The sequence below is a fragment of the Micropterus salmoides genome, unplaced genomic scaffold (assembly GCF_014851395.1).
Source record: "Micropterus salmoides isolate LMB-PRFRI ecotype aquatic unplaced genomic scaffold, ASM1485139v1 Ms_hic_scaffold_1281, whole genome shotgun sequence".
NCBI lineage: Eukaryota > Metazoa > Chordata > Actinopteri > Centrarchiformes > Centrarchidae > Micropterus > Micropterus salmoides.
This window is the reverse complement of record NW_024040354.1, coordinates 6,398-19,660: the sequence shown is the minus strand read 5'-3', so window position 1 is coordinate 19,660 and position 13,263 is coordinate 6,398. Positions and strand designations below refer to the sequence as shown.

At 40.4% G+C, this 13,263-nt stretch overlaps 1 protein-coding gene across 1 annotated transcript; it reads left to right on the top strand.

Annotated features, from left to right (window-relative positions):
• The first annotated feature begins 8,626 nt into the window (after positions 1-8,626).
• Positions 8,627-11,959, top strand: LOC119900152 (myelin-oligodendrocyte glycoprotein-like). Its single transcript, XM_038714909.1, has 6 exons — positions 8,627-8,752; positions 10,249-10,626; positions 10,831-10,923; positions 11,052-11,164; positions 11,254-11,485; positions 11,919-11,959. The coding sequence occupies exons 1-5, from the start codon at positions 8,653-8,655 to the stop codon at positions 11,296-11,298; spliced, it is 729 nt and encodes a 242-aa protein (XP_038570837.1). The 5' UTR covers positions 8,627-8,652; the 3' UTR covers positions 11,299-11,485; positions 11,919-11,959.
• The last annotated feature ends 1,304 nt before the right edge of the window (positions 11,960-13,263 follow it).

The window sequence follows — 13,263 nt, the reverse complement described above, 5'->3', positions numbered from 1 at the left end:
AACCCTAAGCGAGTTAGGGAGCTCGATTTGGCTGTGAAGGTGACTCCGACCAGAGTTCACTTTGTGTCGGAGTGGAAGTGGTGAGGGTCTAGTTTCGGAAAGGCCCTAGGAGTCCGTCTCTCTCTGCTGGCCTGCTCCTAGCCTTTGTTCCTTTGTTTAATTTGCTGCACCCATCAACATGCATTACACTTCATTTTCACTCGTCCACACACTTCTGACATGTCTGATATTCATCATATCTACCTTAGTTATATCTCACTTAGTTAAGTTGTTTGTTAGTTTGAGTAAAATAAACCATTTTTGTTTCTGTAATCTGTGTGAGGCCTCTCTTTTTGTTGCCAGCCTTGAGCCAAGCAGTAACAATTTTAAAGAGCCACAAGATTAACATTTGATTGATCAAAGGGTCACGTTTTACAATAGAAACTCTACAGACATGCTGGTGAGATTTTAACACAGACAAATATGTGACTCTACAGGGACCATGGGAACAACCTTTTGCTACATACATACATGTCTTTGTCATCTCAGGAATGGCCAAGACGTGTATGCTAAAACATAGACATATCTAGAGGTAGACGCCCTATTAGCCGCTGGGCGCAAGAAATGCGTCCGCCATCTTGAACCGTCGTACTCCCAGTTGCGCAGCTGAAGAAAGCGAGATGCCAGCGCGCTGTGCAGCATATTCATGCTCAAATCGGCGGACCATTGCAAACAGGGCTCGAGGGATTACTTTTCACAAGTAAGATTTAACGGCAGCTGGCTCACACAGTGTGGGAATGTGTGCTTGGTGTGGCTAGTTCGACTGAGACAGGCACAGACAGCATTTGTTCAACAACTTCCACAAAAAGGAGCAACAAGATTTCACACTCAACTTTTTTTCGACCCATAGTTTACCAGTGGTCCGCTCTGACCGACAAGGGTCGGCCAGCAGCAATGAAACTGGTTGCTAGATGTCATTAGCCGCAGCTAATGTGGTGCAACGTGGACACATGGGGTCTCCCTGGTCGGCTGATCCAGGGACAGACTGAATGTCAGCTACACGTTAGCTTACCGTTAGCTACCTGTTAGCTCACAGGAGGTTGGAACGGGGAAGCGGGAGCCGCTGGGGATTCCTGCTCATCCGATCCGCAACAGGTCGAGGGCTTCGTCAAGAGAGTGGCACTGATATAGCGGCGTCCCTAACCGCTCGGGCCAACTTGCTAGAAGACATCGCTCTTCTTTTCCGACACGAAATCTTCTGCTCTTTAGACAGCTCAGTGCTGAAGAAAAATGGGAGCTGAAGGTCGAGTCTCACAGTTGTATATACAAGATGCGGACATAGGAGAGGCCCAGACAAATTTTCTCAGTGCCATGCAGGCGCACAGAGGGGTCTACCCAATAGCGATATATTGGCCTATACGAAATAGAACTTGTTATTTGTCCTTTTGTGATTCTACTTCCTTCATTCTGGCCCGCACATAGGCCCAGTCCCAATGTCCCCCCTCACAGAGTCACAGACTTTAAGGCACGTTCCCGGGAAGTCCGTGAGGGCTTAGGGCTGTCCCACTGTCAAATCGTCAAGTGTGCAAGGGCTCTCTTGCGGACATTTTGAGCCCTTTATAGACCCTTATCGTAAGTCTGCATTTCTGCAGAATTTGCCTGAGGGAATTGCCCACAGTTCATAGCAGTATGACGTGAAACACAGGGGTTACCAGGGGAAGCCCGGAAGCGAGAGAAGTATCACGGAAAATCTGCCTTATAAGAGAAGAAGAAAACAGGAAAAAAAACAATAATCAACACCTACGCTGATGTTAATATCGTTGAAAGTTTTCTTAACTTAAGATAGTGCATAGAACACATGAAGTCAGAGGAAAGCAACCACCTTATTACACACTTAATTTATTCAAGTATTTATTTTAGTTTTTGCTTAATGATGCTGTTTGACCAACAATAGTGTATTGATTAATTACAAATATATATTGACATTTAAGCTACCTCTCCTCCACTCTGTAGGGCGAGAGCCTGCAGGACTTAAAAATAAGGCAAAAACATAAAATAAAAAGTGTGCAACGTGTTTCAGCATCGTCAAGGTAACGTGATAAAGTGGAAAAGGGCTGTCCCGTTCCCGTTCACAGCATTTTGAGCCCTTGCAGCCTCTTAAACTCAATCACTTTCCAAGTGACGTCAGTAAAGTGTGTGAGGATTCAGGGCTTAGGGTTTATGGGGGACATTGGGATTGGGCCATAGACTGTATATAAAAAGGGACCGCATTAGTTCCCTCATCCCACAAGGATGGAGGCTCAGTGAACGGAAATGAAACAATATTACATTAGTTATAAAGGAGATCACATATAATAACCTACATGTGTGAGAGTTCAGAGATACGGTAGTTTGGGGGAACTGTTTCCCCTCCATCAGAGTCAGAACTAATAAATGGCTTAGGACAGACCCTTTTTAAAACTATTTAGTCATAAGTTATGTTTACACAGCAATATTAGGCTATTTTGACTCAAATGTTGATTGTCGATGGGAAAAGATAATATAACCCTGATCTCATAGACATCCAGGAATTGAGCAATATTTTCCAAGTAAATTAAAGATGGGGAGGGGGGGCATTTCCCAAGCTTTGTATGAGGAGAGGCCTGCAGTCTCAGACTTTGAAAACCCCTGCCATAGACTGTGTATAAAAAGGTTAGTCGACAAAAAATAGTCAGTCCGCCCCTGTTAACAGCTTCTAAAATGTGATGATTTGCAGCTCATCTCTGTATTACATTGTTGTTGATTAAATATCTTTGGGTTTTAGGTTGTTGGTCAGAAAAACAAACAGGATGGTTAAAATGACAGGCTGATTGATTTAACAGTATCACCCTGATGTGTCATAATGACACAGCAGCTATTTCTCCTTATTGCAGCATGAGTACTAGGACATGTCTGGTCTTGTCTAGTAAAGACATATTTGTTGGCTCTCTCCCTCCCCCGAGTTATATAATGGTGATTTAGAAAACACTGCATTCAATCAGGAAAAAGTTGTACCTGTCTGGGAAATTTCACTGGAATGTCCCCTCAAGTCAACAACAACAACAACTTGGAAAATCAGCGAAAATTTTGGTAGATGAGTCATGTTACAGAGCGGACGAAAGTAAATGCTTTTAATTATTTTATCCATTGCATATCAGCTTTTAGCTCACATGGTATCAGGTTGCAACCATTAGTTTCTGTCTATGAGTGACGGAGATTAGTTATTTATTAACATTACTCTGATAACCAGTTATGTAGAGCAATAAAAAAGTTTAGTTTTAGGGGAAGAAGCCCACTGCTGCAGCAACAAATCTGGGACAAAATCATTAAGCTTCAAACTGTTTCAACATACCTGGATAGCAACATCACATACATAACAACCCATCATTCTGACGTTGTATAAAAATCCATGTTGTTTCCACATTACATGTTAAAGCTCATGAACACACTGATGTCCCAGCGGAAGACGTTCATCAATCACAACAAGTTAACACTACAAATGAAAGTTTACTATGATTTTATTTGTGAAAAATATATCGTGTCATCATGACTCATGTTTTGTTCATTAACTTGCTGAGTCACACTACACAATAGGCTAGTTGGTCACTTTAAAGTGACCATGTGACAGAAAAGAACAAAGGCGTGACAAACAAAAGCACTGAAGTTAAAGTTCAGTTCATTTGTTTTGGTTTGTTAACAATTTTTGTCTGAGATTCAAGTTCCCCACCCTCTTAGACTAACTAGGCCTGTATGAATTTAAGATTTGACTGGAGGGTTTGCTCTCAACTAATATGTAAGTTTTAATGGCAGTTTTATTGCACCATTATGTAGCCTATCACTTCATACTGTTCTGAGACACAACGTGTTGCGTCAGTGCATGCGTGGTTACATCAACCTTATAAAGCTGTGAAGTGAAAGGTATTCATTCAGTCGTCCAGCTCCAGTCAAGCTCATTACAGGCGATAGTGTCATAAGTAAAAACTGACTGTAAAACTTTGTGTCTCCACTAAAAATTAAAAATGTGGTGGCTCTCCAAAGCCCCTCTCAAGTTTACAAAAGACGCAAATAGTTCAGTTTGCCCAGCACTAGGATTCACCTCTAAATGGGCTAATCAAGCGAGTGACTGCTGATGCTGAAGCATCATCGTGCCTTGTGACATGTGTGTCATTTCTTTCCCCAAGAAAGGGAAATCAAGGGTAACAAGTAAAGTAATAGAAGAAACGAAAGGGAAAGAAAACAACTGCCAACTAATTTCTTACAAAAGAAATGTGAGCATATCACTACTAACACACAGAATGGTTTAAGTTAATATCAGTTTAGATTCAAGGCAGTCAGAGAAATCTAGCTTGATGCATATTTGTATTGTATGCTGGAAAATAAATTATTATCAGCATCATAAATTAATCAACATCATTGCTAAAATGTCATTTGACATGACAGAAAGTAGCTTTCTTCTCTCCCCTACAATTATCTTGCACTTGTTGTTAACTCTTACTTCTTTCCCTACGTATTTACCCCATTGATGCCATCCATGCTATTAGCTCTTACTGGTATTTATCGTCCGTTGTAGTTCTCGTATTTGATGCTTTGTTGATGATTGTATGTTGTTCCTCAAATGTAAGTCGCTTTGGATAAAAGTGTCTGCCAAATGAGTAAATGTAAATGTAAATAACTCACTTAGGTGTAGACCATAGACTGTATAAAAGAAATGGACGTAGTCATCGTGACGTCATCCGTTGGTTTGTGGACCGCCGTTTTGAAGGCTCGAGTTTGGCCGATAGGGCGCCGCCATGTCGTGTTTTTGTAGGAAGTGCTTGGAAGTGACGCTACAGCGGAGCTAACGGCTGTGTGTGGAGCTACCTAGCTTGCTTAGCTAGGTGCAACTGTAACTCACGTTAACTGTCATTTTAAGGGCTGATAATTTTGTCTAGCGAACAACAGTCTTAAAATTAAATGTACTCACCAGAGAAAGTGAACAGACAACTCCTAATAAGCTTTTTCAATGGTACTGGTTAAATTTACACAGTGCTGAGAGTACGAGTCGGCTCTAGCCTGATTGACAGGTCGCCATGGTAATGACTTGTCAATCATAGATAATCCCGCCCAGAAACATATTCTGCTTTGTAGTCTATTTTAAAATTAATGGGACCATAATTTACTAAATGAGCATCATTTTGTATTGAAGAAGACTTGAAACTAGCGACTGAGACCATGAACTCATCAGGAAAGTATTGAAGTCTTTTTGCAACCAGAAGAGTCGCCCCCTGCTGGATTTTCACTAGAATGCAGGTTTCAGGGACTTCCGCATCGGCTTCCTATTGTAGACCGGAAGCTTCCCGCTTGGTGTAGACACACAGCCCTGTCATGGTTAAGGTAAGAGTAAGCCAAAGGGTGAGTAGCTAGCTAAGCTACTAGCATAGTGTGGCTATAACATTAGTTACACTACTCAAAACATCATGGTTTGGGTTACAATAAGGCGGAGTCGACGTTATGGGAACAGACTTATGATAATTTACAAAACAATATAATTTTAATTTAATTTACATTTCAATGAGCAATAAAAACTACATTTACAAACAGTTAATTAGTTGAAAATATATTAAAGCTAACGTAAAATTCGGTGTGGCTCTGTGAGGAAACCCCCCTACTTTCCCCCTCCCAACGAACTTGCACTTTGGTACGGGCATGAAATGAGTTTCAGTTAGCAGGAGATTCCTGGCGGCAGTGCACATCACACCAAAGCAGCTCAAAACACTCCAAAGTGGACATTAGAAAATAGTTCCATACCCCAGCGACTTCATCCACACCTATAAACCCTAACTATGAATCTCAAGTGACTGAAGCCTATATAGCTACATTCACACGTGGATAAACGAGTCTGCTGGCCCCTTACAGCAAGATGAGGACAGCCCGAATTCTGCCTGCTTGCCGAGACCTCCAAAAACTGCTTTCAAAGGCTATAGTAGTGTTGTTTGTGGGGTACATCAATGGTCATAAATGATTGTAAGTAGGCTATATGTTTTATGACCGTAGCTTATTAATGCTAGTTCAGTTATTACCATTTTGCCTGTCCGTTGTCCTGAAATGTCCCTCCCGCCGTGGAGAAACATCTGTTTTATTCCTTTTTGACAACGGAGATTGTAGAATCATCTTTGTGTATGTTGTGAGTGTGTTTGATATTGTTTTGATAATGGTACATGGTGCTTTTTTAGTAGTAGCCTAGTGTAAACGCTTATTAGAGCAAACTAGAATCAAGATGTGTCTCTCTGTCAGTGAGATGGCAGTTAAACTACATGACTGCTGTTAACTTTGTTATAATAGCCTATAAAGGTGCTCAGAGGCAGTTTAGGAGGAGTTGGTTTGCATCACTTCAGGCTAATCACTTACAAATAAGACAGTAGCAATATTAACTAGGCCTATGGGATACCTCAAGTAATTCCCCATCACTAGTGCCCACTCATTGAAAATAAATGCCCCCCTGCTGAGCTCAGTCTGACGCCGGCTATCAGCGTAAAATTTCACACCATATTTGCACAGTATAAGTCAGTAAAGACTAAGTGGCGTGAAATATAACTATAAGTTATATATAATATAATAATATATAATATCACTCCTGCATGTTCCACATTATTATTACTTGTTTAAATGTGGTATGAACAGTTCATCAGTTACTATCACCACTACAGATTCATGTTTACAGCTGTTAGTTAAATGATTTATAAACATTTTTTTAAAGGATGTGTGAGAGACATGAACCAAGAGAGGAAGTGGGCCCACAGAGACTGTTTATGTATGGGGCCCAGAATTTTGTGCAACGCCTCTGCACCTATTTCACCTTATTGCAGCATGAGAGCTGTGACACATGAAAACAAAGGCACTTCACTTTTGGTTTTATTTTATACAGTGTAAGGAATTGTCTGGCCTTGTCAGTAATTACAAGGGTTTACTAGGGGCCTCCCAAGAGTTGTGTCATAGTGCTTTGAATTTCGCAGTAATACCTCATCCATGTGGTGTGGTGTCAGAATAATGTGAAAAATGTGTTCCTGTCTGGAAAAATTAACTTGAATTTGCCCGCTCAAGTCTCAGGAAGTTGGCGAAAACTTTGGTAGGCTACACAAAGTAAAGTCTTTTTTAATTCAGTTGTTGCATAAAAGTTTAGATTAATAGTTTTTTATTATTATTTATTAGCATTAACTCTGATAACAAGTGTGGTGGGAATTGCGTGTTTAAATAAACAGCTCAGGCAAACACTTGTCTTTCTGTGAGTTTTATTCAAGTCTTCTGCAGAAGGACTCACAGCAAAACACAAACGCCGTGTACATGTATGCTCGAATGAGTGAGGAGAGCTCCGTGAGCCTGTTATTTATCCAGCTTTAGGGTCAATTTTATCATCCCACAGAGACACATTGTCCCTGAAGTCTGGATACCACAGAGAACAGAGATATTTTGACTGTTATGTTTACACAGATTCAGTGCCACATCACAGATGAGTCTCCCTGAGTCCAGGGTTACATGCAATATGTTTGGAATTCCCATTACACAAGTCAGGTAAAGCAATATTTTAGTGGTTTTAAGGAATGTAGTCTACTGGTGCAGCACCAAATGTGGAACAAAATCACTAATCTTCAAACTGGTCAGCACACTTGGATAACAGCATCACATAGGCTACCGTACATAACAACCCATCAATCAGACACACAAAGCTCATGATCGCACCAAAGTCGGGAAGAACAGCTTCTCACAGAGGGGCACATGAATCACTACAAATTAAAGAAATACTAGTTTACTGTGCATGTTTATGAAAAATGAAAAATGTTTTGTTCATCAACTTCCTGAGTCCCGCCACACAATAGGCGGGTATTGTGACTTTAAAGTGATCAAGTGAGAGAGAAGAACACGGGTGTGATGAGAGTAGAGCTTTAGAGTAAAACATAAGTTACATAAATGTATGTTTTGGTTTAAACAATGTCAACTGATAATTGAGTTTACCACTGTGATGGCAATTCATATATTTTTTTAAAAATCTGTGAGGCAAGCTCTCTCTGTAGCCCAGATATAGCCTGTGCTCGAATGAGTGAGGAGAGCTGAGAGCCTGTGATTTATCCATGGTCACGGTTATGATCTCTTAGAGACACAGACAACAGAGATGCTTTGACTATTACATTCAGCGTCACGGCATGAATCATTAAAAATGATCAATATATTTGCTATCACACCACCCTCTGAAACTTTTTTGACTTTTGAGTTTGCTCTCAAGTAACGTGAAAAAACAGAAAATAATTTAAATGATTTATTATTTGGAGTGTCCAATGAAAGAAAATAATATAACAGAAGAGGCAGACTAAAGCGTTACATAAAAGACACTGAAAGGATATTATAAAACATACATTCTTGGAGTAAGTTATGCCTGAGTCATAAACTGGTGATTCATCATCACGTGCTGATGAATCACCAGTTTAATGAGTTTGAGCTAATTATGAATCTTATCAAAGCACAACACGTCACTGTGGTTTGAAAGCAGTACGTCATCACGTGACGTCAACGCGTAGTCCCTTGCTGTGTAGAGTGAGAGTGACAGCGCAGCAGCAGTCGAGCTCACTTCAGGAGGTGGGTTTGTTTGTTTTTTGTTTGTTTGTCTCACTCTCAGCTGTTTTTATGGCTCACTTCGGGAGCTCCGTGCCTGGTTTTACCTTTTTTCCACTCTGGACTCTCGCTGTATGTTTGAGTACGGCTGTCTGGACGAAGCCTGTTGAAGGTGAGTTCATATGTTTCGCTAACGTTACGAGAGTTAACGGCACCTTTAGTTCATTCATTCATTCATTCATTGTCAAATGTCGAGCGATATTCAGTTAAAAAAAGTTAAATAGCGACTGTATCCATTAGTGTAGCCAACATGAACTGAAATGTGAGTTGAAAATAATTGTTATATTAAGTAACTTTAAAACTAACGTTATAATGTTGTTCATTTATTTATCTAATATTGATCATTTATTATTAATTAAGTTGATTGGCTGCTGATTGCTGTTTAAGCCGCTGAACCACACGTAACATAACAAACAGTTGCTGCTGTTAAGTTACTCGTGACTAAAAATCAAGACAGTTTTGATTGATTTTAGAGCAACACAGAAAAATCACTGACCTGTAGGCTAAAAGAAAACAAACACCTGCGTTTCACTCACATGACCAGATTTGTTACTCATAATTTTGAATTTGGTTTCAAGTTGGTGGGAAAGAGGAACTTTATGATTCAGTAAGTGAGTCACCTGTAAACATTCAGGTGCTTTTCCTGCCACATGAATCATTTCATGGGACTGATACAAATATAAAGGACTCAGTGTTTTAAAATGAGTGTTAAATCATTCATCAGTTTATCACAATTTTAAACTAACTGGTTAAGAATGAGTGGTCAGTCAGCTGCTCACGTGCCACAGTTTGAATAGTGTGATCAAACAAAGGACATCTTGTGGTTGTTTTTCAAAACTTTTGGGAGACATCCAACATCCTGATAAGCAGGACGGTTTAAACTGAAATCAGGAAACATAAAGCCTGTTCTCATGTCAGGACTCAACTTTGGTTCCAGTGTGAGATTTATTATTTGACTTAAAATATAATTAAATGAGAATACTGTCACAAATCCACCACTTCACATCAACAACAGCGCAGACGCAGAAAACGTTTGTCACGCTGTTTGTGTCATGTTGTTTATTCAGCTCGAGACCCCTTGTTCTTCTATGTCATATTTTATCTCAATTTTCCATGAAAAGATTTGTGCTTTGTTAACTGGCAAAGTCATGACTACAAACTCATGATCTCTTTCTCAATTGTTATTTATTTGACAATAAACAGACAATATTTCTGGTTTATAAAACAAGCTTTTAGAGAGTTTGAATACTTTTGCCTTTAGGAAACTGTAGTTTACATTTTCACCATTTTCTAGACTGATTAATCCAGAAAATAACAGATTAATCACTGATGGAAATAACTGTTAGTTGTAGCTCTAGTTTTAAATCCTATCACTACATTAAAATCTTCCTTATTAGCACCGCTTATAATATAGGATAAGATAAAATACCTTTTACTGATTCTCCGTAGGGGAAATTCGTGTTGGCATAAAAGTGGAATCAGGTAGCGTGTAGATGTATAAGTAATACTGTATACATAACCACAATAATAATCATGTACAATCTTATACAATCAATAAAGAGTCAAAATCGTGTCTGTCCAAGGTTTAAATTTGCCTCATTTTTCCAGGTCAGCCTCGTGTGATCGGGTCACTTCAGCCAATCATCGCTGCTCCGGGTGATGATGTCATCCTGCCGTGCCACCTGGATCCTGCTTACAATGTGGAGGATCTGACGGTGGAGTGGTCGAAGCCAGATCTCAAGCCCGACCCCTCTGATCGTCTGAGCCGGGTCGACTACGTGCACGTTTACAGGGACGGACGTGAAAACCTGGACATGAAGCTCCAGTCGTACTTCGGCAGGACGATGCTGTTCACAGACAAACTGAAACGTGGAAACATTTCTCTGAAGATCACCAACGTAACACAGGCTGATGGAGGGAGATACAAATGTTTCATCCCCAAGTTAAACAGCCAAGTGAAGGAGTCGATTATTCTACTTATTGTTGGTGAGTTTGTTTAGATGCTGATGGTCCAGATTGCAACACAAGGCAGAACTTTACTGTCAAAATGTAGTGAACATAGACGATTTCTGCACACAGGTCAAAAACAGACATCTGTAGAAGTTAAAGGATCATTTTGTCAACAGCTTATGTGACCATTCTCCTATAATGGTTGTTTCTTTTTAATGTGTTGTAAATCTTTAATTTCAGATCCAAACTTTGTTAAATCCTCGACGACAGAGACGCCGCTGCTTCCCACAAATGTCCAAACTCCTGATCCAAATGAGGAGACTCATGTTAAAGGTGAGGAGACGGTTCAACTCTGTGAGGAGAGAAAGAATTAACATTATTAGTCCTGAATCACACTCAGATTTGTGTATCTGTTGTATTTCAGTTACTGTAACTTCTGCCTCTGTCTTTTTTCACATCAGGTGGTCGATCCTATCAGGGCGTTTGGATCCCAGCTGTGTGTGTCTTACTGGTCCTGGGAGTCTGTGGTGGCGTCGCTGGATATGTGATTAAACACAAGCCTCAAAAACTAAATGTGAGTCAGAAGGAAACTGATCACGTTGTGTAAATCTGACCAGACTTTTCTTGGAGACAGTTGACTGATTATTAAACTTGTCCCTCCAGCCGCCAAAGTATGACGTCACCCCAGAAAGGCCACTTCCAGTCTAGGTGCCTTGCTCAAGAGCTCGTTGGTATTTGATGTTAACGGAGACGAGAGCGTTCTACACGTCCCTCTCTTTGATCTTCCTCATCACTTTAGGGATTCAGACCAGCATCACCTCCAGCCACAAGTGGACCCACTGGATCAGCAGGAGGGAGCTCTTCATGATGGACACAGATTACCATCAGAATGAAGGTGAGTCTGGTTTGATCATGAACTTTGACCCCTGCTGAGAAACAGCAGAAGAGGCTCCTCAGACACACAAATAATGTATTTATTTTTGTGCAAAATCTGTTACGAGTGCAATAAATGGATCTTTTTTAAGAGCCTCTTCTACTTTCTCGGTCAGCTTTTCTTAAGAGAAGAAGGTGAAGCTGGTCTGCTTTTTGAGTCTTTTGTATCCAATGTGGCTTCTAGTTAGTTGCTCATAAAGAAATACTTTATATCCATAACTTTGCACTGGACGTGCAGTCAAATAAACTCTGGAGCTTTAATCTGTTAACCTGCAGATGTTTGAGAAGTTTATGTTGTACGTGGGTTTATCAGCAGTGAAATGTGGTTATGTTGAATTAAGGCTCTGGTGCAGAAACAACTCATGGCCTCTGCTCTGTGTGTTCTTCATCCTCAGCTCACCTCAAACTCTGGGACGTGGCTGCATCAGACGTCCTGGGAAAAAGTTTTCTTTAAATTTGTGGATGTTCTTGCTGAACACGTTTTGGTCAGACTGTGGAAAGTACTGCCTGCAGAAGAACTGTGCCAGAACTGTCCTCTTCTCTCAACCACAGACTCTATAAAGTTTGAAGCCTCGAGTTTGACATTTTGCCTAGTGAAGAACAGGCTTAAAATAAAATGTACTTACCGGGGGGAAAAAAAGACGACTCCTGATTAGGTTTTTTTTCATCAGCGCTGGTTAAATTTACACAGAGCAGTGGACACGAATCGCCTCTAGCTTGATTGACAGGTCACCATTATAGCGACTTGTTAATCACGAGGTAGTCCCTCCTAAAGCATCCCCATGCTTTATATTTCCCTTTAAATGGGACCATAATTTACTAAATGAACATCATACTGTTTTGAAGAAGACTTGAAACTAGCGACAAAGACCATTAACTCACTAGGAAAATTTTTACTGAATAAATCAGTTGAGAGGTAGCCTCATTTTCTCATTGACGTCTATACAATCGGACTTTTTTGCAACTAGTGCAGTCGCCCCCTGCTGCACGTTATAAAGAATGCAGCTTTAAGGCACCTTCACATTGGCTTCACTTTTCAGAACTGGAAGTTGCTACTTCTTCTCAACAAGTCATTGGTGACAGGATCGATTTGAGACTTAGTTTTTTAAGAGAGAGACTTAATATTTATTTTTTTAGAGTTTGCTCAAATTTGAAACCTCGTCAGTCATCTTCAGCTCTTTCAGTGGCAGCCAGAGATGACAGCTATTTCACCTCAAAGCGACACATGATGGACAAAAAAGATGACAGAAGGGGTGGTGATGGTGCAGTGGATAAGACGCATGCCTGTTTTTGTGGGAGACTCAGGTTCAATTCCCACTGACACATCCACCAGTGTGTCCCTGAGCAAGACAACTAACTCCTAGTTGCTCCAGAGGAGTGCGACCTCTGACATGTACGTAGTAATTGTAAGTCACTTTGAATAAAAGTGCCAAGCCTTTCTTCATCGTCGGGCTCTCCTGCCCCGAAGGAGGATAACTGTGAGAACCCTGTTTTGTTTGAGACTGATCTATACGATTCACAAATGAACTTATTTTCCAAATGTTACTTAACTGTAGGCCTACTTAATAGACTGCATATCAGTAGGTGGCGTAAACCACGAACATGGTGATCAGGAGCCGGCTCCTGATTATAAAATGAGCCTTGTTGTAACGTCAGTGTTTTACTCTTCTCTAAATTGAAAACATTTAAAAACAAACTAGTTATTCTGTAGAGATCAGTCATGAGTGTAAATATTTATTA